This window comes from Neoarius graeffei, chromosome 15 (genome assembly GCF_027579695.1).
Source record: "Neoarius graeffei isolate fNeoGra1 chromosome 15, fNeoGra1.pri, whole genome shotgun sequence".
NCBI classification, from domain to species: Eukaryota; Metazoa; Chordata; class Actinopteri; order Siluriformes; family Ariidae; genus Neoarius; species Neoarius graeffei.
Genome location: NC_083583.1, coordinates 12,774,811 through 12,801,296, shown reverse-complemented (window position 1 = coordinate 12,801,296; position 26,486 = coordinate 12,774,811). Strand labels below are relative to the sequence as shown.

General features: G+C 42.9%; 2 protein-coding genes across 4 annotated transcripts in view; one reads left to right on the top strand and one right to left on the bottom strand.

Annotated features, from left to right (window-relative positions):
* The window catches only part of LOC132899178 (serine/arginine-rich splicing factor 7-like), a 43,021-nt gene extending 24,661 nt beyond the window's left edge, over window positions 1-18,360 (bottom strand). The window contains exons 1-2 of the mRNA XM_060940877.1: window positions 18,296-18,360; window positions 7,293-7,473 (exon numbers count right to left, since the gene is read on the bottom strand). Of these exons, the coding sequence (XP_060796860.1) occupies window positions 7,293-7,473; window positions 18,296-18,323 (209 nt within the window). The 5' untranslated portion in view covers window positions 18,324-18,360. The remainder of the gene's footprint in view (window positions 1-7,292; window positions 7,474-18,295) is intronic.
* Window positions 18,361-18,442: 82 nt separating this feature from the next.
* Window positions 18,443-25,304, top strand: gemin6 (gem (nuclear organelle) associated protein 6). Of its 3 annotated transcripts, none has more exons than XM_060940874.1 (3): window positions 18,443-18,516; window positions 18,649-18,781; window positions 23,862-25,304. In XM_060940874.1, exons 1-3 carry the CDS (start codon window positions 18,453-18,455, stop codon window positions 24,232-24,234), a joined length of 570 nt encoding a protein of 189 aa, XP_060796857.1. In that variant the 5' UTR covers window positions 18,443-18,452; the 3' UTR covers window positions 24,235-25,304. The 3 variants fall into 3 exon arrangements, with proteins under 3 accessions (XP_060796857.1, XP_060796858.1, XP_060796859.1); XM_060940875.1 differs by having other exon boundaries at window positions 18,508-18,550; XM_060940876.1 differs by lacking the exon at window positions 18,443-18,516 and adding an exon at window positions 18,520-18,550 and having other exon boundaries at window positions 18,633-18,781.
* Window positions 25,305-26,486: the final 1,182 nt, after the last annotated feature.

Here is a 26,486-nt window from a genome sequence, read left to right as displayed (position 1 = left end):
CTGTATGGGGGTCTCTGATTTTACATATATTATTTATTACTTCTTGTTTTCGTATTCATTTCGCTAACAGTTTAGTGGCTCTCAGGCCTGTTTCAGAATAGCTCTGTTTCAAGAACTTGCTCTTTTTTTCAACTTCATCTGATAAGTCATTTATCTTCGTTTTCAATGTCCTAATTTGTTGATAAACCTTTGAATCCTTTATGATCTGATGTTTCTGTTCCAATTCCCTTAACTTTTCTATATATATTTTTTATATGACTCCAATTTAACTCTTTTTACATAGGCAGTTTCAGCCATTTTCCCCTAATAACAGCCTTCATGGCATCCCAGATTATTGTCGGGTCCACCTCTCCATTATCGTTTTCCTCTATGTATCTTTTCTTTTCTTTGTTCATTATTTAATATTCCTACATTGAGTCTCCACACTGTACGTCTTTCTCTGTTGTTTATATTAATTTGTAAGTAGAGGGGATTATGGTCTGACACACCTGCCCCACCGATCTCGCATTCTTTCACTCTGAAGCTATCGCTCTGGTTCACAAAGAAATAATCAATCCTTGAATGAGTTTTATGAGCAGCTGAGGCCATTATTTAAAAAAATGTTCTGTTTCCGGTCCACCGGCCGGGTGAGTGCCGTTTGTGCGGTTGAATTTTTTTTTTTTTAAACGCCGGTTTTTTGAAATTTTTTTTCGGGTTTGTAAATTGGGGGGGGATGGTTTAAACCCAAATAAACTCCTGTGCATGCAGTTCCCAGGATTAAATGTATTTTCCACAGACCATTTATTTATTCACTTTACTCAAATACAAAGTAAAATGGCAGCAAATCATCTTTCTTTTCTTGCGTATTGCATCATGAGGCGTTCCTGGCTTGTAAATCTCTTATTTTCGGTGCATGACACATTCACGCAGCTGAGCATGCTATGAATTAACAACGGCAACGGTCTGCAGTGGGGCGACACAATTACACACTCAGCCAACATTTCTCCATTTGTGTATGAAAATACACTCCAACCACTCAGTTTGGGTTCATTTACAACCAACGGTGTCTTTTGATGCCAGCACGTAATTGAACGAGAGAAGACTGGTTTACCGGAGACAAAATAAGCGTCATCTCTGCTTCTGTTCCCTCCGACACACTACTGCCTCCGCCGAGTGCACGCGCACTCTGAACCGAATCAGCTCTGCGCATGCGCCTTGCGGCACAAAAAAATGGCAGCCATCATGAAGGAAGCAGATCCGGAGTTTTCAATTTTGCTTAAGTGTGAAATCGCAAAATGGTATTCTAGCGAACAACAAAATAGTAAAGATTCAGAAAAACAAATCATTCAGTGATCATTTTAATAGTGCAATTTCATCTGAACTAGGCCTAACGGTCGATTTAGAACTACAAAAAGTCCATGTGTCGGACATTTTAAGTACCTTTGTAAAAGTTTTGCAAATGTTGCAGTCAGCATTTAAAATGCTAACTTAAAGTTTTTGTACAAGTTTCAGTTGATTAAACTGTCATTTTGTTAAATGTGTCTGCTTTTGTAATAAAAAAGTACTGAAAGAAAAATCAAACAGCATTGCGATTTCTTATCCATCCATATATATATATATATATATATATATATATATATATATATATATATATAAAAAAAAATCCCTCCCTCCCGAAAATTTTTTTTGCTCACCTGGTGGACAGGAAACAGATTTTTTTTTAAGGATGGCCTGAGTAATGTGTATAATCCTTATCCAAAGGGTGTAGGTTTCTCCATATATCCACCATCCCCATCTCGATAAGTGCATTTTAGTTCTTTTAAGACTCGTTGTATCCATATTGTGTTTCATAATATTCATGTCTCCCCCACATATTAAGATTCCCTCCGTTTCTACAGCTATGACATCGAACAGGATTTGAAGAAATTATCAGCACTCTCTGGGGGGTGCATATATGTTTATCAAATGTCATTGGTTGGTTTTCTATGATGTATCTTCCTTCTCTAGCTTTGAATTCCTTTTCATATTAATGTTACAACTCCCCTTCTGTGTCCCTCTTTATATGCGCTGTAATATACGTTCCTATAGCCATATCTTTTTAATTCATCATGCTCTGACTGGGATAAATGGGTCTCTTGCAGGAATATGATTTGTGCTTTTTCTTTCTTCAGTTTTGTCATAACGCTTTCTCTTTTCATTAGCATATTTAGACCATTTACGTTCAGCGACATGAATTTGACAAGATTAGCCATCGGTCTGTTTTGTTATTCTCAGAAAATGTGCTCCCAGACAACTCTGAACTAAATCAGGGTTTTTTCTAGAAAAATGTAGTATGAGGGTGCTCACCATGGCGAGGGAGCGAAACGGGGGGGGGGGGGGGGGGGGGGGGGGGGGGGGGATGGTGCCGGTTGCCCGTCCCCCCCCCCACACACACACACACACCGTGCGAAGCCTTTGAAAAATTGAGTCTACAATGGGACATTCTGAGGCTATCTGAGAGGGAAATTGTAACAAATTGTCTGTCAACATTGAAAAAGAAAGAAGGAATCTTCTTCTGCCCCGGACAGTCTTTGGCTTTCTTCCGTTTCGTGCCGCGGCATGACATCTTTAAATGTCCAAGTGTCAACAAAAACAACTCGCGAACTACTTCTGTCAAAAGCTCCCGCGCCGGTGGGTGAAAGGTCATTCAGTCTCGAGAAATCTCGCTCTACAAGTCAGCTGACCTTGTATGTAACCCATGTCAAATCTCGCGAGAGCAGCCGTGACAAGTAAACAACTAAACAACATGGCGCCTCAGTCTGGAAAACGCCAATTCGGATTGGTTTTGCACCGTCTGGCGGTGTATCTACTATGATTGGAATATTTTTGGAGTAATTATAACGTATTTGATGATCAGACACATTGTCACGTGGTGTTGCTGGGATGTTTTCACGGAGAAAAGATCGTTTTGAGAAAGATTGCATGTTATGCAGTAGCATACAAGTGCATGGCCTAAGTGTGACTTGGGGTTCAATTGGCATTTCGGTAAGGGGGCGCACGCCGAGAGGAAGAGGGCGCAGCGGCCCTGCTCCCCGGTTTAGACGAAAGCCTGTAAATTCTCTGAACACTTAACATAACATGAAACAAAAAACAAGAAACAAGAGAACTTCCAGAGGTGGTGGTGGGGGGGGATGTTCCTCCCTCCCCAAGTCCCCGTTGGTGGGTGAAGAGGAAATCCTCATCTCTAGGAGAGGGCCCCTTCCTAGGCCCAGAGCTAACCCAACTTGTGGTGTCCCTAGTGTCTAGACAAGTCCAACTTAAAATTACCGGACCTCTCCCAGCCAGGCTTTTAGATAGAGGGGCGTCTGGGCATCTTTTCGACGCCCTGTACTGAAAAAAACAAGAAATTGGACGCCCTACTTTTTAGTACGACGCCCTAAAGACGCCCTAATATTTCCGCCCGTGTTATGTCCAGTAACTTAGCTGAATATGTTAAAAAATCGCCGAGTCTGAGCTTTCCGAGGATCTACAAGCTTTGTTGACACCGCCATTTTGGAAATTTCAGAAGTCTCGCTTTGACAGCTGTCTTTCCCGAAGACGCCCAGGGTTACCATAGCAACAGCACGAGCCCAGAGTACAAAATATAGGCACCCGCCGCAGAGCTACAGAAACACGCGTTTCTATGGCTGCACTAATTTCAAAGTTGTGAGAGCCCTCGTTATAAATAAATGGGTTATTAAATAAATTTGGTGTACAAAGCACTTGTAATATGCGTTCCCAGAGCAGAGGGGGAAAAGATGTATGCCTAGGAGACACTGGCATAAATATCCAGACAATATAGCCGTAGACTATATTGCCGCAGCTAAATGTGGAATGTAGTCTATAGAAAACCGGCCTTACCTGACATGTTATTTATCCCGAATAAATCCTTTTAACAGTAAATAACACATTTTCATGCAGATTTTCCCAACATTACAGGCTACGTAGTGGAGAGTGTGGTAGTCGAGCCGGCGGGTAGTATTTCTAGTAGGCTAAACAATAATCAAATACGACACGTTCTAAAGGATGCTGGGATTCCAAAGAACGCACGTGAAAAGGACGAACACGTGGGATATTTGGTAAGGAAGATAGAAGATAGATTTTTCTGAGTTTTTTGGGCATGACAGGAAGAAAATGAAGAAAAGAGGAAGGCAAACAACGATTTCCAACTTCTTTCAGAAGAGAACTCATGTAAGTTTTTTTTTTTCTTCTGTAACTGTTGATAGGCTTGGAATGTCAAAAAACTATCACAATCCCATAACTAGACAGCCAGGTTTCTTGCATGAATAAATAGGGATGACCGGGGTTGGTTGTCACAAGTTATGGTTGTCACATTCGTCATATCTCAGCCACCATAGGGCGCTGCTCAATTCCACCAAGATAGAAATGTTTAGAATTAGTACTGGGGTCATTCTACCTGAAAAGTTATTGTGTGTTGCATGCATTTCAAAGGTGAGAACAATTTGAAGGTTTTTCATACCTAAATGTAAATTTTTAGTACCTTGGTTTTTACCTTCTAGCTTTGTAATTAATGGGTTTCTATTGAAAAAACGAATACCATTATAATGTTTGAAGACTTAGCCATATTTCCTGTGTGTTTTTTTCTTTGTTATACTAAATCTTTGGACGCTAGCGGCTTTGAAAGCAAAACTGGTCAGCCGGGGTTGGTTGTCACACTGTGTTCGGGGTTGGTTGTCACATGTAATGCAATTGCAATAGGTGCACTACTGACTGAGACAAACACAGCTACAACAAGCTTTATTTATGTAGTATTCTGCGATCAGAAAGCTTTATAGCTAATTTGTCATGCTTAATATGCAATCGGCTCATCAGGCTCAGCTATGCCCGAATTCGACTTCGCTGCCGCCAGAAAGTTGTACCTCAAGGCCCCCAGGCGGTTGTAAACATATTGTTGCCAGTGGACTGTTGCAGTGAAACCATTTTGTTTACATTAAGACATTAAAGAAAGTTGTTTTACCTAAAATGAATCTGGCTTGAATTTTTCCATGCACGCATGCCTCCCCCCAGTCCAGCCTTACTATTGATACAAGAATGTTGTAACAAAGGCAAAAACACTTGGCTGTATTGCTCAAAATTTGCTGTCAAAATGAAGGAAATAGCATTTGAGAGCATTAGAAATTTCAAAATTTTCCGGGGGAGTACCCCCGGAACCCCCTAAAACACTCGTGCCAGCGGCGCTCAACGCGCCGCTACACCTCGCCACATACAGTGACACCTGCAAAAAAGTTAGACTCCCTAAAAAAAAATCCTGCCTAAAAGCCTGCTCCCAGCCGGTTCTTAACTCAGATTAAGTTTAACTTTGAATCAGTCATTTCAACCCACACGATGGACAAAGTCCCATTCAATGTGCAGAGATCTATTCGATTAAGGGTTTTCCTCATATCTTTTCCTCCGTCCTATCTTAGTACTCGTCTTTGTCCATACCTGTATTCTCTCTGACCCTCGGTGTTACCTCTTTTCTTAGGCAAAACATTCTTTACGGTTTCCACTGATAGTTTTGTAGTTTTCCTCTCGCTCGGTTCGCTGTATCTCGGTTCCGTTCTTTCCCTGTCACTTGCTGCCATCCCGCGGCTCCTCGCATCTCCCCTCCCGTCACAGCTCCGGTGTCCTCCGCTGGCATGTCCACGGTGTAGCCCCTTTCCTCCATGTCGCATGCAGCTTCTCTGGCACTCCCGTACACCTTCACTCCAGTGAATTCGTATTTTTGTGAGCGGCATCTGGAAACGAATTCCCTTTTCTTTTAACACTTTTTTGATGCCCACATATGTCTTCCGTTTCTGGACGATTTCAGTAGGGTAGTCATGATCAAAGAAAACTTGTTTACCGCCCACCTGTATTTTCTTCTGCCATGCTTTCTTTAAAATCATTTCCTTCATCTCAAACTGTAGAAAGTTGACTATAATTGACCTGGGGACAGCTCCCGGTCCCGGTTTTTGGGCGAGGGCTCTGTGTGCTCTTTGGATCTGGCGATTAGTTCCTTCTGGCAGCTGAGTTCGGTGCCTAGTAGTTGTTCCACGTATTTGGCAGCGGAGCTCCCTTCCGTCCTCTCCGGGATGCCGAAGACACGAATACCGTTCCTCCTTGATCTGCTTTCGAGGTCCGTCATCTTCTCTTGCATCCGACCTGTCTGTTCCCGCATCTGCGTCAGTGTGTCGTTCGTGTCCACCTGCCACTCTTCTAGCTCCGCTATGCGTGTCTGGGCTTCTGTGATGTTCATCTTTTGTGTCTGCAGTTCGCTGTTGTTCTCAGTGAGCTTACGTTCAATTTCTTGTCAGAAGTTGCCGATTTCTTCCTTCACTTCTCTTTTCAGTCCGTCTTCGAGTGCGGTAAACTCGTGTCGTAGCTCTTGTTTAAGCTCTCTTATGTCACTTCTGATTATGGCGAGCCCGGCCCGGAGCATCCCTGCCTCGCCTTGACCGTCTACTTTCTCCGCTGCGTCTTCCATCCCGTGTTCACTAGCGCTAGCTTCGTGTTCAGAGATTTCTTCCATTTCGGGTTGTTCAAAATGGTTGTTTAATTTCTTGTTGGTTCTCTGGCTTCTTCTCTTTTCTCTTCCTCTCATACCTTGTTTTCATCTGTCGAGTTGCATTTATTTGTGGGTTTATTTTAACCGACTGGGGAGAGCTGGGCAAATTGCTGCTACTCACTCCGCCATGTTCCCAGAACTCCCCAGCAACACCAATCTTGATGGGATTAGTACTCGTAGTTTTCCAAAAGACCGGACAATGAGAGAGAAATGGGAGCGCTTGGTCTACACAGGCTGTGCACTGAAACCGTGCAAAGCTCGCGCAGCCTGCTGGCGCTTCCGCAGGTGACGTCACGAATCTGGCTCCAGACTCCCTTGGGATTTTTCCAGACGCGTTTTGTTATTTTATTTTTTTATGCTGTAGACAGATGGCCTTGTGCAAAATTACCCTTCCGGATGAGTGTGTAAAGGAGCATACTTTCATATATGTCTAGAATATGCCCTTTAATGATTTGGAAATATTGGCTACATTACTGCTACATTCGTTTATCGTATTCATGATTTGGTTTAAACAAACAAACAAACAAACAAAAAAAAAGAAGATTTGTTTTCTAACTTTCGAAATTAGGCTTGTTAGTTGATGGTTAATCACAGACTAGTGAACATCAATTAATGACGACACTTTACACACTTCATATTTGCTATAATTAATCATAGGAAAAGAAAAAAAAACGTGTGCTATGGAAGACCTTTGCTCTGTTACAGTAACAGCTGAGAGATCAAGTGATTTGTGCATGTCCCCACTCACTTGCCATCGAGGCCACGGACGGCATCCTCAGCGTCTCTGGGATCATCAAATTCGACAAAGGCAAATCCTGGAGGGTTTCTGGCAATCCACACCGTTCTCAATGGCCCGTAATAACCGAAAGCCCGCTCGAGTTCGCCTTTCCCTGCACCAGTGCCGAGGTTCCCAACATAAACTTTAGTCTCTAGAAAACAAAGATACTGTACTTCAGATCCTCCTCACCTCTAGGTCCAGGAAATCTGACTAAGTGGGATCAAAACATGAACACTTTCATAAGCTTTGAGAATCAACAGTGCAGATTAAATATCACTCCAGGGCTAGGACTGAATCTCGGTCCTTGGAGATGCTCCTCCCTGTAAATTTGATCATTCCTAAGTAATGGGAATGCCCAAGTAATCTAATGTACATCATGTGTTCATATATTCTAAGCAGCGGAGGATGTAGTCATCATGCCCCTACCACGATCACATGCACAATTAAATTTTCCTTCAGTACTCACCCCGTGCTGAAAATTAGCTTTCACAGTCTAAGGCCTGAATGCCATATGCATACAAAAGCGAGCTGTAAAGAACCGGTACGATCCCTATTAGCAAAGCAATAAAACAAACCAACCCTCCGAGGTTGCATTTGACCTTTACTGATATTCCTCCTTAAAGCCAACTCCATTTGCCCTAGTTACGACAAACAAATGTAAAAGGCTGTAAAATGCTGATTTATTTCAAGCTAAACTTTCACACAAAACTATTAGATCATTTCAAGCCGTGGTTCTCAAAGTGGGATCAGAGGACCTCCAGGGGATCTGTGATCTTTCATATTTTGTTACAATGCTGGAAATCACAACCCACTTTAGTTAATATTCTTAGGCGTCCGAGCATCAAAATCAACTCAAGACGATGTGTTCTGTGAGAAATTCATGAACATAAAGCTCTTTGGATCCAAAAAATGTGTTATTTTATACTATTCTTCTGATTTACAGGAACATGGAGTTTGCGTATGTAGTCAAGAAAAGGGCAAAGGATTAAAATTTGGTTATCAATAATGAAGTAGAACTTTAATTAATTAACCTTCAATAATAATAAGAAAAAAAAAAATGCAGCGTGTATCCAAATATGTAAATAATAAACAGGACTCGTTTGGTGGTAAGACTGTTCTCATATCACCATTTCAGGGAGAATCCACACACATGATCAGAAAGTATACCAAAAACAAATGGTCCTGCAAAGGAGGCGTGACCACCACGACTGTTGGTCCGGTTAAAGAGGTGTAGCCACCAAGTATATTGATTATCCAAAGATGGCGTGGCTGTTCAATTTCAAAAAGTGTTTGTTGTCATGCGCACAGTAAGGAACATGTCCTCTTGCACAATGAAATTCTTAGTCCACCATGAATGCCAAATTACAACAATAAATAGGTGGAAGAAATAATACAAAGTCAAGGCAATAGAGTACAAAATAAAAGGTAACGTAGTGCAAAATAGGCAGTATAATATAAAAATAAGGCAATGACAGAACGTAGCAGCGGAAAAGGGCAGTAGTCTGCAAACAAATGTAAACAGTCAAAGACAGTTTACAGGGAAGTATACACTCCTGTCAGCTGTTCAAGAGTCTGATGGCATTGGGAAAGAAAGAGTTCTTTAAATCAGACAGTCTTACATTTCACACTTCTCTACCTCCGGCCTGAGGGTAGAAATGTGAACAGGCCATGCTGGGGGTGGGTGGGGTCTTTGAGGATAGAGGCAGCTCTCCTGCGGTAGATGCTCTGCAGAGAGGACAGTGGCGTTCTGGTGATCCTCTCAGCAGTCTTCACCACTCACTGCAGGCGTTTGCGGTCCACAGCCGTAGTGCTGCCGTACCACACAGTGATGCAGTTGGTCAGGATGCTCTCAATCGCACAGCTGTAGAAGTTGCTGAGGACCTTGGGCAAAATAAAGTGAAAGCAGCTAAAGAGGTGTGGCCACCAAGTACATCGATTATGCAAAGGAAGCATGGCCACCATGACTGTTGGTCGAGTTAAGAGGTGTGACCACCATCTACACAGATTAGCAAAGGAGGCATGGCCATCATGACTGTTGGCCCAGCAAAAGATGTGGCCAACAAGTTCATCGATTATGCAAAGGAAGTGTGGCTGCCATGACTGTTAGTCCAGCAAAAAGTGTGGCCACCAAGTTCAATAATTATGCAAAGGAGGCGTGGCCATCATGACTGTTGGTCCAGCAAAAGGTGTGACCACAAAGTACACTGATTATGCAAAGGAGGCATGGCTGCCATGACTGTTGGTCCAGCAAGAGTACGCCACCAAGTATACGGATTTTGCCAAGGAGGCATGGCCACCATGACTGCTCGTTAGAGCTGTGCAATATATCGTATTTTTATCACGATATCGATATTGGTGTCAAACGATATCAAAATTCATAATATCGATATGAAACGATTTTTTGTCATTTGTAAGGTAAAACGAACCCTTCTGTCCCCTAGGGCACACCGTAGCCTTGTATACGTCATCCATTCTACTCCCGCGATATCTCCGCAACAGTAAAAAAATCAGTTCTTCTGTTTTCATACGTGTCGGGTGATTTGATATATTGATTTGTTAATATGTTGTTTGATTTGCTTGCTAATAGTTATAATAATACAATTAACATATATTTACGTCATATTTTTGGATGTGGGACTGGGTAATGTAAAAATGGCATCTACGGAAGAAAACAAGCACAACAATATTAGCACATATCCAGCTTGCTAGCTGTGTTAGATGTGTTAAACCGTGTGGATTTAAGTGGAATAATTGCGAGTCGTCCTGTGGTCAAGGCAGCGTTTTAAGGTAAGGCAATTTGGTTATTAATGTTGCCCGCCGCGGCATGTTTACTTGGGTTCATTTGATTTTGACTTGTGCATCTGCAGCTAGCATCATGTTTTGAAGTAGGTTCTGCTAAGGACGGGTTTATTGCGCGATGTAGACGGACTCCGATGTAATTACATGGTTTTTAAAATTCCGTGCGCTTAAAACGGTATCCCCCTGCTAATCATGTAGCCCTAACCATGTGTTGCTTTTACTTTTCGAGTGAAATATCTCTGCAAATGGTATTTCAATGCTGACATGCCAAAAAGATAGCGGAGTCCACATTTGGAAGATGAAGGAAGAGAAGCCTGATGCTTGAAAATAGATCGCTTAATCCACAACGCATATCTGTATTTGAGACATAACCTGCAACTAGTGGGGATGTTTTGGAATGACTGTGCATAGGGTGTTTTTGGCCACAGAACACTAACCCACAGTAGTAGGAGGACTACTGGGTTCGTGGATTTTGTCTGTTGACTGAGCGACGCATGGTGTTTGCCTTGTGCCATTTCACGTAGCATCTAGCCGCAGTGCCACCTACACTTTCAGGGAATGTTTACATGCCGCTGAGCTATTTTCATGTACGTTAACTCTTAAGGACTTGTCTCTATATTGTGCGTGTTCACACACGGACTGGCCATCGGGAGTAGCGGGAGTTTTCCCAGTGGGCCGGTGGTTCAGTGTGGGCCGGCGGAGAAAAAAAAAAAAAGCCAGTTGCGCGCTGGCCTTTAATATGATAAGCAATGTTAACAGTTTCTTTAAGAAACTGTTAACATTGCTTATTACAGTTGCGCGCTGGCCTTTAATATGACAAGCAATGTTAACAGTTTCTTAAAGAACTATTAACATTGCTTATCATATTAAAGGCCAGCGCGCAACTGTTTTTTTTTTTTTTCTCCGCCGGCCCACACTGAACCACCGGCCCACCGGGAAAACTCCCGCTACTCCCAATGGCCAGTCCGTGTGTGTGCGTGTTTAATGTTGGTGTCTTAACAACATACAAGCTTACGCTGTAGCGTGTGTGTGTGAGAGAGAGATTTTATCCTTGGCTGGCTACGAGCCAGTGTGGACGTTACGCAGTAGTCACTGGTAATACCAGCGCTGGCTCCATCCTCTGTGATCGGAAATGTTGAGTGAGGAGAACGTGAGCCTTGTGCAGGCTATAGGACCTATGCAAAGTACGCGCTTGCACAGTAAATAGTTTAAGTAAAAGGCGTTTCAGGGTACAACGGGAAGGGTTGACAGGTAGCCTATGAGGCCTGTACTATAAAAATGTGGCCCGGTGCCTCGGGTGTTGATGATCGGGGCTTTAAAAAAAGGTGTATAAATATCGTTTTAAAAATCGCGATATAAATATTTACTGAAAAAATCGTGATATTGATTTTTTCCAATATCGAGCAGCCCTACTGCTCGTCCAGCAAGGGGTGTGGTCACCAAGTACACCAATTATGCAAAGGAGGCATGGCCGCCATGACTGTTGGTCCAGCAAGAGGTGTGGCCACCAAGTACACAGATTATGCAAAGGAGGCATGGCCGCCATGACTGTTGGTCAAGCTAGAGGGGTCTGGTCACCATCTACACTGATTATGCAAAGGAGGTGTGGCCGCCATGACTGTTGGTCCAGCAAGAGGTGTGGCCAACAAGTACATCGATTATGCAAAGGAAGTGTGGCTCCCATGACTGTTGGTCAAGCTAAAGAGGTCTGGCCACCATCTACACCGATTATGCAGAGAAGGCATGGCCACCATGACTGTTGGTCCAGCAAGACGTGTGGCCAACAAGTACACTCTGTAAAAAGGAGGCGTGGCCGTCATGACTGTTGGTCCATCAAAGGAGATATAGCCATCATGCATGACCACCAAGTCAGTTGGTCCAAAAGAGGTATGGCTGCTGTGCTTCTCTGCCCAGCAAACGAGGCATATTCTGTGTGCTCACCTGTCCCACTGAGGTACATGTGGCCTCCACGTTTATCAGAACTAGCAAACACTGTATGGCCACAGTGTCCCTAGTGTGGTCACCGAACCATTTGGCCTCAATAAATGAGGCGTACTCACTCTGAAAATACTACATTTGTCTATTAAAAGCAAACAGTATTTGGCAGTATGCTTTATTAATCAAGACCAAAGCAAGAGAAAAACAAACAGTGCAACAAAAAGCAACGACCGCTCAGTGGATTGTAAATGTAGAGCAGTGTTTTCAGATTTTCAAAATCCCGCGGCAAAGTGGCAATCTGCCAACAGAAAGCCGCCGAGAAACTACACAGTCTTTAAGCCATATGGTCGGTATGTGCGAGTGTGCCGGATGTCAGTGAACACTAACACTTACGGCCATCTCAAAGAGAATGATGAAACCGCCCTGGCACTGCAGCTCCTGAAGTGGTGAAGACTGCAACCATATGAGAACAAAACCTGGCAGCAGACATGAAGCTGTGCAAGCAGAACACGATATCTAACCAGGGAAACAGTCTGACAAGCTGCCTAGGGGGTCCATCAAACCATGCGGAAAGACAGCACTGAAAGACAGACAGTCACATCGCAGAGGACACCCGAGTCAGAGACAGAATGCCTCAGGAGGAGTGTGTGGAGCAGCTCGTCTTAAATAACAGCCACCACAGCAGCTGATGAAACTCCTCAGGGAAAAACATGCCTGCATTACAACAAAACAACAGTGCACTTTATACCAGTGCAGGTGTTTGATTAGATGCTGGAGCTTAAAAGTGTCAGTCAGTTGGGCAAACCCGAGCTGAAAGAATCAATCCGGTGTTTTGTTCAAAGCTCCATGCCCCAAAAACACACTCCCAAGATGCTAGTGCAAGAGGCAGAGCTTTCTGTATTTACAGGTAACATGACTGACAGAAAGCTGATGCAAGTTCTTCAGGCTGACTGGCCACCAAAATCCAACCAGTCATTTTCCTTGTTTGCACACGAGGAGCGACGCAACAAAGCAGCTGGAAGTCATTCATTTTCCACGAGAACTAATTTTTCATGATACTAGACCAAGTGAAAACCAACGACACAAAATGGGCGGGGCCAGTGACACAAAAAAGTTGAGTGAAGCTCAACTTTACGAAAATGAGAAGCACTGCTACCACCGGCGGCACGGTGGTGTAGTGGTTAGCGCTGTCGCCTCACAGCAAGAAGGTCCAGGTTCGAGCCCTGTGGTCGGCGAGGGCCTTTCTGTGCGGAGTTTGCATGTTCTCCCCGTGGGTTTCCTCCGGGCGCTCCGGTTTCCCCCACGGTCCAAAGACATGCAGGTTAGGTTAACTGGTGACTCTAAATTGAGCGTAGGTGTGAATGTGAGTGTGAATGGTTGTCTGTGTCTATGTGTCAGCCCTGTGATGACCTGGCGACTTGTCCAGGGTGTACCCCGCCTTTCACCCGTAGTCAGCTGGGATAGGCTCCAGCTTACCCGCGACCCTGTAGAACAGGATAAAGCGACTACAGATAATGAGATGAGACTACTACCACCAACTGGGATATGACTGACTGGAAAACAATTCTGTGTTTTCTGGTTCCATACATTCAGTTCGCAATTTTTTTTTTTTTGGCCAGGATGTAAGTTGATGCAGGACTCAACATCAATGGTAGTCCGACTGTCCAGGACAAGCAAATCCGCATCTTCCTGTCCGACGGGACAAATTGAATATTAGTTGAAAATCATTTTTATAGAAATTATTCAAAAGTTACATCAATAAAGTTCCAACAAAACGAGTTCAACTCCCTCAGTGATTCGGCCGTGTTATTGTTTACGAAATTCCAGAGAAGCCAAGTACAGCAGGTGTGTGTATAAAAATAACCACGTTGTAATATCTCATTTTAGATTATTAGACTTCATTGAAATTGGAGAAATTGTGATCAAACACCAATAAAATAAATATCTGTGTTGAATCTTCATTTCATTCGGACATTCATTGTATTTTTCTTTTGGATGGGTCACGTTAATCACAAACGCTGTAAAATATTTTGTGGGAATTTTACGAGTGTCAAACTCACTTATGGTTCGTTTTCCTTCATAACGTGATTGTCACCCTTATGTCCAACTTGTTTTCGGTTTCATTTCTTTAAGTTAATTTATACTTCAAGTTTCACTGGATTAATCAAGATTTAACTTTATTTCCTCAAGAAGCTTTGAATTTGGGTGAGTCTAACTTTTAAAACTGCAAATCAGGTAATGGGTTAGAACAATAACACGCACCATAACGGGGCTTTGGATGGTTTCTGTTTATTGTTAAAAGTTTTATTGAAAAAAATATAAATCATTAAATCATAATGATTATCATAACTATACTTGCTTTTTGATAAACTTTGTTAACCAATTGCCTGTCATTGAACTAATAAATACACAGGAATAAAAAGGTTACGGTCAGGACAAGTGAACAATCTTGCTGTTTGTCCGACTGGACAAGTGGATTAAAAAGTTAATATCGAACCCTGTGATGTTCGGAAAAAATATTAGACAGTGGTTGCCAGGTGGGAAATGAATAAATAAATAACCACAGCCTGACAAACTCGGCTTTCTTGCAACGTAATTCCAGAGGAGACTGTCATTGTTGTCAGAGATACAACGTGAAAATTTGAACGTTCATAAGTTGATTTGGAATTATGCTCCTGTGGAGGACGGCCCCATATGGGCACTTGACACTTGGAAGACGCTCTGGACACTTACAGTAATGCTTTTATGGCTAAAGACTACAGCTGACTTGCTAACTTTAGGACTGCATGAACAGTCTTGCGCTCAAGTTTCCATCAATGAAGAGGGTTTATAACCTCAACGAAACTGACTTCATGTTAAAACTGCTAATGTTAAGCCAGTATCTCACTGGGCTGCGACAGCTTGCGAACATCATTCGCGAGTGAGTTTCAAAAGCGTCCTGAAACTTTCCCGGGGCTTCTCAATCTCCTCGCAGGAGTCGCAAAGTGTCGCTCCTTCGTCGGTGAAATTTTGAACATGTCTAAAAAATTCGTACGACAAAATTTCTCTCAAAATAGCCACAAATGCGTTGCTGGTGTCGCAAAGCCATCGCGAACCCTTCTCAAGGTCAGTTTCCGTGAGGCTTCCTCTACTTCCCTGCCTGCTGAGGGAAAGCCGGGCTGCGACAGCCTGCGACTAGTTGGAGACAACAATTGCGGTAAAATATGCGAATATCAATTCAGTGTGATTCCAAGTGAAAATTGTCATTAAATTGCATATTTTATCGCAATTGTTGGGTCTCCAACTAGTTGTGGGCTGTCGCAGCCCAGTGAGATACGACCCCCATAGTCATGTTATCTGTTGTTGCCCAAATGAGGATGGGTTCCCTTTTGAGTCTGGGTCCTCTCGAGGTTTCTTCCTCATGTCATCTGAGGGAGTTTTTCCTTGCCACCGTCGCCACAGGCTTGCTCATCGGGGATAGATTAGGGATAAAATTAGCTCATGTTTTAAGTCGTTCAAATTCTATACAGCTGCTTCGCGACAATGTCTATTGTTAAAAGCACGATACAAATAAACTTGACCTGACTTGATCTTTCCTTGAGCATCAGTGCGCAGTTTATTTCCCCTTCAATAACATTCCTAAACGCAAATCACCACTTCACTGTTCTCCGTATCGTGCTTTAGGCACGAGACTTCGTCACAATGCAGGTTTACAAGTGTAGATCAAGATCAGAGGTGACATCCGTGAGGAAAATCTTCCTGAGAGGACAGAGTGAAGAAATGTTACGACTCAAAACGTGACCTGCTGTCTTTGCAGGTCGTCAGATTATAAAACCGTTATAGCAGGGGTTTTCAAAGTGTGGGAGAGTCAGTCCCCCCTTAATACAGTACTAGTATTAATAGTTTTTTTTTCTTACATGAAAGCTGAGGCATTTATATTATATTTTAAGGTAACTTCATGTTGTGCTGTGAGGTTCTATGCACTTTAACTTTTGAACCAACAGGTGCATTTGGATAAGTAAAGCCTATTTTTCTGCATTTTTGTAGTCCTGGTAATCTTTTATATTGGTAAAGTTGTTTATAGGACCATTTCTCAGTGTCTTTGTTTTTTTAATCAATAGTTTTTCAGTAATAGCTTAATATTTAACTAGGGCTGTCGAAGTTAACATGATAACGCATTAACGCGATCTCAATTTATCGCGATTAAAAAAAATAGTGCCGTGAACGCAAATTCTAATTTGGCCCTGCGAGTCACCCGTAGTTCCTGTTGAGGCTTGTGGCACGCTACTTCAATAAGAGTAAAAGCCAATTTATGCTGACAGCCCAGTCTTCGCAGACAGCGTCTGCGTAGCCCCCCCCACCTTCGCAGACGCTCTGCGCGCACCTCCCAAAATTTGTGACCACCGCAGACAGCCTCGCAGACAAGAGGGCTCTGATTGGTCCACTCTACATCCGCTGTACACGCACTTCCGCTTCCCTACTTCCCCGGTTTGGTTTGTTTTCACGACCGCCATTTTTAAAAACATGAGCGAAGATGGAGCAGCACAAAGAGCGGTTGATCGAGGAAGTACGTACATTAGGGCTGTAACGATATGCGTATCGAAATCGAAATACGCAGAGCCACGATCCGTATCGCGATACAAGAAGGCAGAATCGCGGTACACCCTTTCAAACTTCTCCTCAGCCCAAAAACAGAGGCGCTTCCAAACTTTAATTTATGAATACTTTACTTTTTATTTAAATTACATTTTAAACTTACTTAAATTACTTTTATTTTTTTTATATCTATTAGTAAGTCGTTTTTTCGTCGACCTGCGACAATCTTCTGCGAGTCACGCAACGTCCACACTCGCCACTGGCAGAGCATTCATTTCTTTTAAGCGGTTGCCATTCTGGTTGCGACGCGGGGAGCGAATCTGTAAACAAGCAGCTCATTGGCTGGCTAGGTGTGCCACAAGCCAATCACAATCACTTGACCGGAAAGGCATGCAGTGTTGCCAGATTGGGCGGGTTTAGGTGCTTTTTGGCTGGTTTTGAACATATTTTGGGGTGGAAAACGTTAGCAATATCTGGCAACACTGAAGGCATGTCTGCTTGGGCGGAAGCCTTCTGCGGCAGTTACATTTTGACACGCGAGCAATGTTTCACCATAAAAATTCCGTAATTTCCATCTGTTTTCCGCGATCACAGAAAATCACTGGCCCTATGAGAGTGAGACAGTGAGAGAGCCACCCCCCCCAAAAAAAAAATCTTAACGGATTTACACGATTTGGAAAAATGACTTTTTCAGAACCGAAAAAAAACAGAGCTTCCGGCTCAACAGTATTATTTTGAGAAATAAAACACATTTGGATATACATTTGTTCATTTTTGCATACATATTACTCATTCTCTGCAGTGGTCTGAATTATTTGTTATTAAATAGTTAATGTAAGTAAGTAAATGTTAATAAGTCAAATTTACTATAAATTTTTTTTTTTTAAATCGTGGGCGTATCGAATCGTGGGTCAAAAATCGCGATACGAATCGAATCGTGAGTTGGGTGTATCGTTACAGCCCTAGAGGATATATATTCAAAGCTAATAATTTAAAAATGAAAATATACTGTGTAATTTTAATTTTCTGGTTTTCAATTTCTCATAAATAAATTAATGACTGATGGAGTCCAATTTTTTTCTGCAGTGAATAGATTGTGTTAAAGTAATTCTGGTGAAATTAGTTTATTATAAATAGTTTTTGTGGGGTTTTTTTTTTTCTCAAATTTTTCTTCGGACAAGTAAATTTCCTTTCAACTTGCCCGACAGGACAAGCGGTTTCAAAAGTGAATGTAGAGCCCTGGATTTTGGTGAAACTGTTCTTAAAAATATTAATTCACAGACAATGGCTAATTCCTATGTGTTTACGATAGTTCTAGTTAGGAATTTTATATAAGCGCATTTAGAAACATAATTTAAATGTTTTAAATCTAAACAATATGAGCAATTTTGTACACTTTTCACTGAAGAAGAAGAAAAAAGGAATATTATCGCGCTAGCTTGCTAGCTAACTAGCTTTTAGCTTGCTAGCTAGCTAGCTTTATTTAGCAACCGTCGAATTCGAACTAAGAACACCGGGCACGCGCAGCAGTCGGCCATTTCAGCCGAAAGCAAAGGCACGCGCGTCCTATAAATGATACCCGAATACAATTTATATTTATTTATTCATAAATTTATCAATTTGTCAATAAATACGGAACTTAATATTTACACCTAGCTTACCCCCTCCGTGCCGACCGTACCTGGACATCTCACAGAATCGAACAAGGAACGTCACAGACTGACACCTGGAAGCGGAACCAATAAAAATAAGAACGCGTGTCGCATTTAAAAGTGTCCGTGCTCGAGCTGTTTGTAGTCATCGTGCGCGGATTAAAGGATGGGAAGGAGCGGTTCAAAACTCAATATCCCACAATGCACTTCTCAAACATGTTCAGTTTCCGGTACGTTCAAACTCAGAAACGTTTCTCCTTGTTGGTATGTTTTTCATATATTTTATGAAGTAGAAGAACGTTTTTGCTGTTGTTATTAAGTTTTATTATCCTCTGTTAATTGTAAGTTTTGTGTTTATCCAGTGGAAATGGGGCAATGGTGCAACATGCTGCCGCAGGAATGGTTTAAATTTGTGAACCAGCAAGTGAAAGTGAGCACGGAGGAGAAACAGGAGTATGAAGGCTTGGTGTTTACTGTGGACCCTGTTTCAGCCAGGTATGCTCTCTGATAGACACATTAAAGGAAAAGTCCACCCTGAAATACATTAGATATAATTCTGCTGAAATATTTTGGATGATGTGAATGATTCTGGTGCCAGTTTGTTACCTGGTCATGTCTCATCTCATTATCTGTAGCCGCTTTATCCTGTTCTACAGGGTCGCAGGCAAGATGGAGCCTATCCCAGCTGACTACGGGCGAAAGGCGGGGTACACCCTGGACTGACACATAGACACAGACAACCATTCACACCTACGGTCAATTTAGAGTCACCAGTTAACCTAACCTGCATGTCTTTGGACTGTGGGGGAAACCAGAGCACCCGGAGGAAACCCACGCGGACACGGGGAGAACATGCAAACTCCGCACAGAAAGGCCTTCGCCGGCCACGGGGCTCGAACCCGGACCTTCTTGCTGTGAGGCGACAGTGCTAACCATTACACCACCGTGCCGCCCTACCTGGTCGTGTATTTTTGTTATTCTTGTCAGAAGGCAGCATGTGTGTCCTGTGATGATGTCACAGGAGGACATGGCTTGCAGATAACAATGGGGTTTAAAAGGAGACACAACAAAACCTAAAATGCTGTTTGCCGATCACGACAAGTGCCCTGATGAGTTCCTCAGCATGTTTTAATTAAAAATACAACTTTTATGACGACAATTTATCCATTTAAAAAGTACTGATATTGCTTAAAGGGAGATACGCAGAGCCATGGCCTCACTTTCATTTATAAAGACCTCAAGAATGGCACAGGAATAGTTTTAAGCGTTAAAGTGCATATTCTGGACCAATTTCGTGGCTTTTTTTTTTATATGAAAGTATGTCCCTTGACACACTCATCCAGAAGGCCATCTGTCTACAGCAGAAAAAAATAAACGCGTCTGGAAAAATCCCAAGGGAGTCTGGAGCCGGGCGGCACGGTGGTGTAGTGGTTAGCGATGTCGCCTCACAGCAAGAAGGTCCGGGTTCGAGCCCCGTGGCCGGCGAGGGCCTTTCTGTGCGGAGTTTGCATGTTCTCCCCGTGTCCGCGTGGGTTTCCTCCGGGTGCTCCGGTTTCCCCCACAGTCCAAAGACATGCAGGTTAGGTTAACTGGTGACTCTAAATTGACCGTAGGTGTGAATGTGAGTGTGAACGGTTGTCTGTGTCTATGTGTCAGCCCTGTGATGACCTGGCGACTTGTCCAGGGTGTACCCCGCCTTTCGCCCATAGTCAGCTGGGATAGGCTCCAGCTTGCCTGCGACCCTGTAGAAGGATAAAGCGGCTAGAGATAATGAGATGAGATGAGTCTGGAGCCAGATTCGTGACGTTACCTGCGGAAGCGCCAGCAAGCTGCGAGAGCTTTGCACGGTTTCAGTGCACAGCCTGTGTAGACCAAGCGCTCCCATTTCTCTCTCATTGTCCGGTCTTTTGGAAAACTACGAGTACTAATCCCATCAAGATTGGTGTTGCTACACCCTCCTACGATACATCTGTTGTTAATTTTAATAATTACGTGACAACATTGAAGAAATTTGCAGAAAACCACCAGGTCGTTTTCTCATAAACAAACCAGCGCTGACGTAGGATTCAGAAGGAGGCGGCCCGCAGATGACGTCACGAAAATCAATGTTTGCCGGGAAATCCAAATGCCAAGTTTTTTCCAGAGGTGGACCAATTCGCCTCAAATGGCTTGATTTCAAGTGAATTTTTCTGGTATTGCGCAAGGTAAAAAAATTGCAGAGAATGCAGAATGTGACAGATATTTGACCAAAGTTTAATATAAAATAGGAGAATTACATTGATCTTGCTCCTGAATTTACCCATGATATGCACTTGAACAATAAATCTAATATAATAATTGATTCATATAGGTCGTGGTCTGAGTGAATGACCTTGACATCCGTAACGTCACCGCAGGAAGTCTATCGGTCTCATCGCCATTTCCGCTATACTAAAACACAGAGCTGACTGCAACGCCAATCCTCCATTTTGAGCTAATTTATTGCCATGCCACGTAGATGTGTTGCTGGTGGGGGCAGCAACACTACAGAAGGTGGATTTACGTTGTATTCATGGCCCAAGAATGTTCAAACTGTGAAGATTCGGATGCGTTTTGTAAGAAGTTCACGGGCACATTGGGCGCCTACGAAGTAGTCTCTCGTCTGCTCTGCACATTTTACTGAAGACTCGTACGAGACCTCTGATCTGTTGAGGAGCGTTGGCTCTAAAGGCCAATTTATGCTGACAATCCAGTCCTCGCAGACGGTGTCGCAGACAGTGTCTGCATAGCCCCCCCACCTTCGCAGACGCTCTGCGCGCACCTCCCAAAAATTGTGACCACCGCAGAAGCCTCGCAGACAGCGCCGCAGACAAGAGGGCTCTGATTGGTCCACTCTACCCGCTGTACACGCACTTCCGCTTCCCTTTATGGAAGACATAAGAATTTATGTAAATAAATTTTTATTTATATGACTTTGGTCTATAGCTGTCAAAGGCCTCGGCCTTAAAACCGGTTACCGCTGTGACGTCACGCACTCAGGGCTGGCTGGCTCAGCGGGGCAACTCGAATGCCAACTTTACGGTCGATTTTAACTCTCAAAAATATATATTTTATTCCCATTTATGCAGCATACAAGAGTCAAGGATGGAGATACTATCCACTCAGAAATGTATTTAAAAATAGAGGTTCTGCGTATCTGCTTTAAAAAAAAAAAAAGCCTTATCTGGGCGCAGCCATTTGTGCTGAACCCGACATCCACTTGTGATGTAGCCAGCACATCTACAACCCCAATTCCAAAAAAGTTGGGACGCTGTGTAAACTGTAAATAAAAATAGAATGTGAAGATTTGCAAATCCTAGAAACCCTATATTTCATTGAAAATAGTACAAAGACCGCATATCAAATGTTTAAACAGAAATTTTGTTTTTTGAAAAATATATGCTCATTTTGAATTTGATGTCCGCAACACGTTTCAAAAACGTTGTGCAATGCTTCAAAAAAAAAAAGCCTAGCTTGGTTAATAGGCGAAGTGGAAAACTGTCCCGAGGTCTGACGAATCAAAAATAGAAATTCTTTTGAGAAATCATGGACACCACGTCCTCCAGGTTAAAGAGGAGAGGGACCATCCGGCTTATCAGTGCAAAGTTCAAAAGCCAGCGTCTGTGATGGTATGAGAGTGCATTAGTGCACATGACATGGGGAGCTTGTACATCTGGGAAGGCATCATTAATGCTGAATGATATATACACGTTTCAGAGCAATATGCTGCCATCCAGACAAAATATTTTTCAGGGAAGGCCTTCCTTCTTTCAGCAAGACAATGCCAAACCGCTTTCTGCACATTTTAAAACGGCATGGCTCTGTTGGAAAAGAGTCCGGGTGCTAAACTGGCCTGCCTGCAATCGAGACCTGTCTGCCATTTCAAATATTTGGCGCATTATGAAGCACAAAATACGACAAAGGAGACCCCGAACTGTTGAGCAACTGAAATTGTATGTCAAGCAAGAATGGGACAACATTTCTCTTTCAAAACTACAGCAACTGGTCATCTCAGTTCCCAAATGTTTAGCGTGTTGTTAAAAGTAGAGGTGATGCAACGCGCCCCTGTCCCAACTTTTTTGAAGTGTTGCTGACATCAAATTCAAAATGAGCATGTATATAAAAATATATTAATATTATTGCTTTAAAAAAAGCAATAAAATTTCTGTTTCAATATTTGATATGTTGTCTTTATCCTATTTCCAATGAAATATAGTTTTTCCATAGCCTGGGCCCGTCCATCCTAAGCGTGACGCAACACGAGGGCCTGTTGCGAGCTTAGTCTGGCCAGGCAAGCTATCTACAGCTCTTCCAAGCTCCCGAAAAATCGGGAACCAATCAACTTTGAGCATCTCCAACGGCCCTGGGTAGAGGCGTGTTCAAGGCACTGACATAGTAGAACTGTGACCAGAAGCCATAGATTGTTTACAGAATCTATGCCGGAAGCGCTTCATTCACGCTTCCGCATCTATTACGCATAGATGCTGTATTGAAAGCATTCAACGGGAAGTTCTCATTGAAAACGGAGCAAAGAGCAGCCCTGGAGGTATTTATTGAAAGGAAGGACGTTTTCGCCTTGCTCCCGACCGGCTTCGGTAAGAGTTTAATCTGCCAGTTAGCCCCATCGCGTCGCATGCGTCAGAGGAAAGAGTGATGCGATTGGTTTAAGCTTCGTCACAGCCTTTTCTGGCTTCGACCAGTAGCAAACTGAGGCATTTCAGGGAGGCGGGTCAACCACGGGCTCTGGGAAACGGTTGGGCTTAATATCTTGGCCAGACCAATAGCTTGTAGAGCTTTGTCGCGTTAGCCAGACTAGTTTTTCCATGATTTGCAAATCTTCACATTCTGTTTTTATTCATGTTTTACAGAGTGTCCCAGCTTTTTTGGAATTGGGGTTGTATGTCGCCAAGAACAACTAGATTAGCCAGATTTGACACAGCATGAGTTTGGGTTTTTTTAATAAACGGTGGTTAAAGTGTGTCTTTTTGGTCTTGATAATTCTGTCTCCATCCCCTAACATAATCAGTACTTGGTTCTAGACCAGCAACGTGTTGGTGCCACTCTCGAACTGTTTTAAATTTTATTTTTGGGCTGCCGAAACCTGAAGAATTGGTTTGAGATTAGGCAAACCGGCCTTCAAACTGCCTTAGTGGAAAAGGAGTATCCAAATGTTATCTGAAGAAAAGGTACAGGTAATGGAAGGCTGCCGTTAATTATCAGGGTATGACCGCTGAGGAGAAGTTAGCTCAATCAATAACCTTTTCAGAACATTTTGCTCTTTCGGTATTTGTTTTATCTATCCATCAACAATATTTAAACAGGCAGTCCAATTTTAGACTCTTCTTGAATTTCTGGAAAGATGCTTCCTTTCTCAAACTACTCGGAAGTGTGTTCCATATTTCAGCCCCATTTAAGTGAAAAGAACTGTGATACTTGGCAGTATCGGGGTTTTGTTTGTTTGTTTTTTTAATCGCAGTCTGTTCTAGAATTCAGACCAGGCTTTTTTTTTTTTTTTTAATTTGTTGACTCAAACTAACTTGTTTCCCCACCCCACAAGCGTCGTCCTCGTGACCTTCGACGAGAACCGAAGTGCCTCTGTGAGGGTCATCTTGGGTCATGCCGTGAGAGACGTGCAGCTCGTCAGGGAAGGAGATGAAGACACAGAGAGGAAGATGAGGTCTCTCTTTATTCCTGCTGCCAGTCTGGAATTCAGCACAGAGGAGCTCGAGGAACGCAAGAAGGACCTGAGAGCATGGCTGGAGAAGAACCTCATTCCTGTTACTGACGAGGGCGACATCTTGCGCGTAGCCAACGTGCTCACCATCGGCGCCCCGTACGGCCCCGAGCAGTGCAGCAGCAGTAACGAGATCATTCTGGCGAGAGTGCAGAGTCTTGTGGAAAGCAAGCCGGGACGAGAGAGCCAGCAGTGAGAGTTCAGCTCGTCACATAATGTCCTCTCTGTGAGAGTTCAGGAAGTCCACATGCTCCTCTTTCTACTGAGGGAGATTGTGAATCCATTGGACTTTGATTAAAGTACTGGCTGCACTCACAGGCTGTTACTTTTTTTTTTTTCTTTCCCCCGAGTACTACGTACGTACATCTGTCCATCATGCTGATTACTGGGCCTTATTTATCAATCTGGATATGAACAAAATCACTCACAGGAGCATTTACGCAAGATATTTGGTGTTCATGAAAACAGGACAGAAAAATGTTTCTCCTTTGACAGGCGTATAACGAGACTCGTAAGGTGAACCGCAATTGATCAGCTTCAAATCGTAGAATTTTTTGGAGTTCCTGTAATATTATATTGAAAATGCTTATTTCAATTACACACTTTCTGAAACTTTCATATTCCTGATTTGAAAGAAAGCAATCCAGAACAATTCCAAAACCTAAATCAAGACACAAGACTAGCTGTTCAGTGAGAACAAAAGTAATGACCCCCTATAAAAGGATGCATGAGTGTGTCTGATAGCCAACGTGCTGCAGTGGCTGAGCTGCATTACTGGAAGCTTTATGACCTGCTCTTTCACCATTTAGTCATCATTTTCATCAGCTCTTAACCTTTTATGGAGTTTTGTGGGCATTGCTGAATGCAAGTGGTCTGGGAACATGCTTTGTACTTTTACAGGAGGGTGAAGATTAAAAGACTGGTAAACGAGGCCTAAATGTGGACATCGGGAACATTGTGTGGGTGTGTATGTATATATTTTGCTGTGCTAAGCCGAGCCGAGTCAAACTTGGCATCATCATCTTTTTTTGGAAAAGAGACACTGGTCAGGTAAATAAAGAAACCAAACACATCGTAGCTTATGAGTGCATGGAAAAATATGGGTTTTCTTTCCTGGACTTAAGAACAGGAACTAATTCTGAAGTAATCATGCAGTTTGTAGTTTTGTATTAATAAACTCTTTTTTTTTTTTTTGTTCTGGAGAGTATTTGGTTGGTGGTGATAAAAACATAGATCACAATTCTGTAATAAATGTCATGACAATGATTTAATACTGTCAGTAATGATTTCTTTGGTCCATCCACCCATCTGAGTGTTTCGATGATGATGGTGGTGTTGAAGAGTAGTGTTGAATACGTCGCTCCAAAAGCTCTCACAAGTGTAAACTGGGGTGAACGTGAAGGTTTGCGCATAGGATTTGTATTTAATTTACATCCTGATCAAGCGTTTCAGTAATATCTGAATGGGGTGGGTCGTCCTGGGAGAGACCATGCCGACGAGTTCATGGTCAGTTTCAGAGCGGTGTTCTAATAACGTATAAACTTGCATTACACTCATGACATTTAGCAGACGCTGTTATCCCGAGCAGCTTGAGGGATAGGTGCCTTGCTTTAGGGCACTTCAGCCATTCCTACTGATCCAGGGAATCAAACCGGTGACCTTTTGGTCCCAAAGCTGCTTCTCTAACCAGTAGGCCATGGCTTCTGCTGTTTTGCACATAAAGGTGTTACAAGAATCTCAATATAGAAGTGGGAGTTTTGGTCTGTGTTATCTATGAGTGGTGGTGTTAAGACCAGAGTGTATCGAGACAAGACCAAGACGTTGAGATCAAGTCAAGAGCAGAACCAGACTAGTTGAGGGGGAGGGGATGACTGCTATTAACAAGAAGAAAACTTGAAAATTATTAATGAGTCATGTTATTGGTTGCATTTGAAGCAGGAAATTTTACATCCCATCACAGTAATGATTCAACTTAGCGAAATCCCTGTACTTGTGGTCTTGAAATAAAATCCCGAGTCTTTATGTCCGAGACAAGACAGAGTAAAAATGCAGTCGATTCCAAGACTGAGACCATCAAAAAGTGGTCTTGAGTATGACACTTATCTATTGTAGGGGGTGACAGCTTACATGGGTGTGTACGCTCGTGTTCTTCAGCGTCAAACCTCCTGCCGTTCCACTCCTACAGAGCCTCATCTATGATCACTTTCTCAATGCTTTCTCCTCAACAGTTGCGTCGTGAGACTGTTTCTACTTGAAACATCATTTATCACTTCCTGACACATGGCTCTAGCACCCATCCCTAAACGCATCACATAGATACACGGAATAAAACAAATCAGAACGTTACTCCACATGTACACTACCGTTCAAAAGTTTGGGGTCACTTTGAAATGTCCTTATTTTTGAAAGAAAAGCACTGTTCTTTTCAATGAAGATCACTTTAAACTA